Here is a 5109-nt window from a genome sequence, read left to right as displayed (position 1 = left end):
TCAGGTTGGGCACACTCCCCCCGCCCCCCATATTTTGGGAAACCGCTGCGAAGTGTTACATGCAAGGGAAGTTTACTATTGGTTGCATGCTGCATGCTTTCCTGGAAGTAAGCCCTAATGAATACAGCTAGACTTACATCTGAGATGCACACACGTTTGGGTGTATCCAGCTGAGTTGCAGTCAGTTATTTCCATTATTTTCAGTGGGTATACACTTGAGTAGAATTTAACATCAGATGCAACACTAAATAGTGCCCCCTGTAAATTGCATAGATATTATGATGGTTTTAATTTAATCATAAATGAAAAATAATGTCTGCAGCTAAGTTCTACTCAAGAGTTGACCCAATTTAGGGGGTGCATTCTACAGATATTTGATGTTATGCATGCTATATTTATTATTATTATTATTATTACTACAATATTATTAATATTTTCAAATAGGTTTTTACTGCAATGCTCCCCCAAAGCAAACAAGCCGTACTAAACAGGAAGAACCCTACAAACGTTATAAATGTGGTGCTTCATTTATTATTATATTCCTTTGTTGCAAACCACGCTGGGGCCTTTTGAGAAATATACATTTCTAAAAAAGAGAGAAAAGAAGAAGACGACAAATATACATTTCTTAAATAAATAAATAAATAAAAATAAAAAATCTTACAGGTATTTACCAGAAAGTGCCCCTGAACGGCCACATCACTATCATCATCATTTTACAAATCACTTCACGGTCTGAGGCCATCAAACCAATGTGCAACAAACTAAAAATTCTACAAACTATTAATACCATTTCAACAAACTGTAAAAACAAGGAGCTGTCCCCAGTGCTAGTCCTACTCAGATTGAAATGAATGAATGTAGCTTATTCAAGTGCATTAATTTCAGAGGGTTTACTCGGTGTAGAACTTAGTTGAATAAAACCTGATAGAAGAGGCCTGCTGGATCTAGTCCAGCATCATGTTTTCACAGTGGCTACTCACAGATGTGAATCATGAGTAACGAGGAGGTGTTTTGCATGGGTGTTTTAGCAGGCAAGGTAGTTTTCCTTGGGGGGAGGGTCAGAGAGATAAGCAGCAGGGCACTGGTTTTGTGCTGCAGGAGTTGAGGATGTGAAATTATTTGAGGTGACCAATGAGGTACCCTCCAGATGTAGTTGAGTTACAATTCCCATCATCCCCTGCTGGCCATGCGAACAGAGTCTGAGGGGACTTGGGAGTTCCAACAATTTCTGGCTTTCTCCTCTTATACTGTTGTCCTTGAATCCAACAGTACCAGTTAGCTGCTGGATCAGGCCAGTTGCCCACCATAAGTTCTTAAATTTTGTTTGCTACCTTTATCATCTTTTTCCAGGAATCACAAGTGGCAAAACTTGCTATAGCACTCAAATCCAGCTCACAGATTCCAAAGAGGCATTTGATTGGCCCCTAGGATGTTGGACTAGATGGGATCCTTTGGGTATGATGCAGCATGGCTTTTATGTGGTGTAGAGGGTTGAGGTGACCCAGGTTTGAAATCTCAGCTAACTGTGAGGCTCATGAGGTGATCTTGGTCCAGCCACTGGCTTTCAGTTTAGCCTACCTTAACGGGGGGGGGGGGGCTGTGATAATAAAATGAAAGCAGAGACAACTAAGCTGCATAGCTACAAGTTCCTCAGAGAAAAGATGGTATGAATAAATAGCTATCCCACATTTTCCCACTTGAAAATCCACTTGAGAACTCAGAAGCGGCATTCAAAGCGAACCCAGAAGTTATCTCTACAGAGAATGAGCTGCTATATCTATTTTCATAAGTCTATGCTTACCTTAACGCTCCCTCTGTAGGAGACCTCAGAGAGAGACAGAAACAGAATGACACACTATCTGAACTTCCGGCCAAAATGGAAAGCCAGTCTAGATCACGATCCTTTATGGGCTCAGTAGCATCGTTCTGCATAGTATTATCTCTATGATACAAGACCTTCTATATGTTGCCTTGGAAGTTAGAGTCGGGGAGGGGGCGGGGGGGAAATCTCAGCTTATTGTCAAACCAGAAGTATGTTCTATACTATTTCAATTTATCTAGATTCCAGGGGCGGGAAGAAGCTAAATTGCCCTTCCTCAAGATGGATGCACAAGGGCGCGGAAGTAGGGCAGAGAAGTGTTCGATGTAGAGATATAAATGTAGAGGGACACATGTAGAGGGACACTATGTAATGTCTGTATTTAAAAAAAAATGAAAACTGTTATAAATTCTAAATGGCTACTCTTAACTGTTGTTGTTTTTACTGGAAATTTCATTGTTTTATTCTTTTAATAAACCGCTTTGAGGTTGCGTTCTTTTTTTAACAATCAAACGGTGTACAAATCCCCCGTCTCTTGATGTTTGGAGAACTCGTAATCCAACCCTGTGTAGGTCGCGGTGCCCTTTATCAAGATGGCAGCGTCAGGTTCACTCCGCCCGCCCCCCGCCCCTGCCCAGCCCTCCTCACAGCGACGGCCCCGGTGCCCGTATCCGATATGGCGAAGCGGCGGTTATTTTCCAGTGTCAGGTGGTGAGAGGTGAAAGGCGGCGGCAGCGGCTCGAGGAAGATGGCAGAAAGCGAATGGCAGCCAGGTAAGGAAGAGAGCCACCCAGCCTCAGCCCCACCTTGGAGAGTGGCCTACCTTTCAGGGTTGTTGTAACTCCTTTCCGTGTCACGGGGACTTGCTCGCGAGGAGGGTTGCTGTGGGGCTACTCAGGACCGGCTCACCCATGAGGCAAGGTGAGGCGACAGGATGCACCAGAGCAGCAGATCCCCATGTCGATCTTTCTCTCTCCCCCCTTGTTTCTTCTCTTGCCCCTTCCCTGGTGCCATTTTGGGGTCTGACTCAGGTGGCAAAATATTGGGGCTACTCAGGGTAAGCCGAATTGTTGTTGTTGTTGTTCTCAGGGTGAGCCTGAGCTGCTGCTGCTACATTCTATCCATGATAAGTGGGTGTTGGCACCCCATAACTGGAACCAAGCCATGAGCTCCCCTAACCCCACTGCTTCCAGGGTATGCCCCCAAAGCGAGAGAATGGGCATTAAAATGGCAAGTGCAGATACAGTATACGTAGTGTTGCATGGCGGGGCAAAATGCCGTAAATAAACCCTAATGTCACACATGCTGCGTAATGAGGTTTGTCCAGGAAAGAGATCTCAAAGATGTAGCGAGGAGCTCAGTGGTGATGTGGACCCAGGGGTGGGGCACCTGTGAATAGCTGGGGGGTGGGGTGGGGCGAAGGGTACATTCCATGCTCAGGATTGTTAGAAAAGGTGCTGAAAATAAAACTGCCAAGATCATGATGCCATTATGTAAATGTAATGCATCGCCACATTTGGGATGCTATGCACAGTTCTGCTCACTTCACCTAAAGAAATGAAATTGTGGAGCTGGAAAAGATTCGGAAAAGGGCCAGTGAAATTATCCAGGGGGTGAGGAAAGGTTGCAACGTTTGGGACTTTTAGGGAAAAGGTGAGGAAGAGGCAACTTGACAGAAGTTTATAAAATGAGGAACGGCATGGAGAAAGTGAAGAGAGAAAAGTTTTCTCCCCTTCTCTGAACATTAGAACTCATGGGCATACAGTGCAGCTAAATGTTGGAAGATTTAGGACAGAATTTAAAAAGTCCTTCACACAGCACATAGTTAGAAACCCTTCCTGTGGTTTCTTTCAAATAGTGCTCTGAAGTATTACCGTCTCCAAGCATGTCTTGCCAAATGTGGAGGCAGACCTAGCCATTGATAGCCTTCTCCACCATGAATGTGTCCAATCTTTTTTTAAAGCCACCCAAGTTGGTTGTCATCATTGGCACTTGTGGGAGAGAGTTCCATAGATTAGCAATGTGCTGCATTTAGAAGTGCTTCCTTTTATCTGTCCTGAATCTTCCAGTATTCAGCTTCATGGGGTGTCCATGCAGTCTAGTGCTGTAAGAGAATGAGAAAAACTTTTCTCTATCCACTTTCTTCATGCCATGTATAATTTCATTGAGTGCTTCTGCCTGGCTGGGATGGGTCCTTTGAACTCTGATAATGGCCTTGCTTGCCCGAATGGATAGAAGAGAGAGATACATGTGCAGAAACTAATCACTTATATGACAATAGAATTTATATATGTTGCCCTACCCACTTTGGCCTGTGGCTCCACCCACCACTGGCAGGCAGACCCGGGGAGGTTGTCCAGACGGGAATGCAGTCCTCAAGTTGAAAAGGGTTCCCTAGTTTTTCCCCCTAAACTTCAGGGTTGTTGTAAAGTTTCTTGGAAGAAAGCGGGATGTAAATATGGGCAACGATACTCCACTGGTAACCAACTGCAGATTTTCATTTAGCAATGTTGGGTTTAGAGTATCAGGGACCAGGTCCCGCCCTACAGCCAGGAAGGTCATCAGGTGACCTTGGGCCAGCATATCTCTCCCTTAGACCACAGAGGGCTTTCATGTGGCTAAAACGCAGAGAAGGTGAGAATGTGTCTGGTGGTATAAGATAAGATCCACGCGCCGGATGCGATTATTTTTGGCAATGAAAGATACGGACTGAATGGCTTTGATGCTTTGACACTCTGCAACCTTACTGGGAGAAAACTTAAGACATTGGCTGTCGCTTTTGTGGTTGGGGACCGAAATCCTCTCTCTGTTCCCTGCACATCTCGCCTCCCCCCTCCCCCCCCGCTGCTTTTCTGTTCCACTTCTCCTTTCCACGATTCTTGGCTCCCTTGTGGCAATGTGACTACATTCACCTTGTTTTGCTGGAACAGGAATGTAGAGCAGAGCCATTCATCCTTGAGAGCCCTCAACTTTAGAAAGGGAGCCTCCCTCTGTGCAGGAGCGGGAGGGGATCAGGGCATTTTTGACAAGGCGCTGGGTGAGGGGAGTGCTTACCTGCTTCCTGGCTAATGAGGAAAAATGAACCAAACCATCTACCTAGTCTGCTGGTGGTGGGGAGGAGGCTGAGTTCCTGCTGACTTTGCAGCTTGATAATCTGCATTCTCCCCCCCCACCCCCTTCCTGGCACTCATCCAAAGGCCTCCAGGGACTTTAGAGTGCTTTGCAAGCTCTAAACCTCCTTTGAAAGCCATCCGTGCCAGGGGTTTCTCTCTGGGCTGCAAGTTTGC

The 5109-nt window shown here is 45.6% G+C and overlaps 1 protein-coding gene across 2 annotated transcripts in view; it reads left to right on the top strand.

Annotated features, from left to right (window-relative positions):
* The first annotated feature begins 2443 nt into the window (after positions 1-2443).
* Positions 2444-5109, top strand: part of PTPA (protein phosphatase 2 phosphatase activator) — a 23790-nt gene continuing 21124 nt past the window's right edge. Inside the window, exon 1 of one of the 2 annotated variants that reach the window (XM_083596537.1) lies at positions 2444-2595. In XM_083596537.1, the coding sequence (XP_083452663.1) occupies positions 2571-2595 (25 nt within the window). In that variant the 5' untranslated portion in view covers positions 2444-2570. Of the gene's footprint in view, positions 2744-5109 lie in introns of both variants that reach the window. The other variant, XM_083596538.1, reaches the window with a different exon arrangement.

The sequence above is a fragment of the Podarcis filfolensis genome (genome assembly GCF_964270895.1).
Source record: "Podarcis filfolensis genome assembly, chromosome: Z".
Classification (NCBI taxonomy): Eukaryota; Metazoa; Chordata; class Lepidosauria; order Squamata; family Lacertidae; genus Podarcis; species Podarcis filfolensis.
This window is presented reverse-complemented; position numbering and strand designations above follow the sequence as displayed.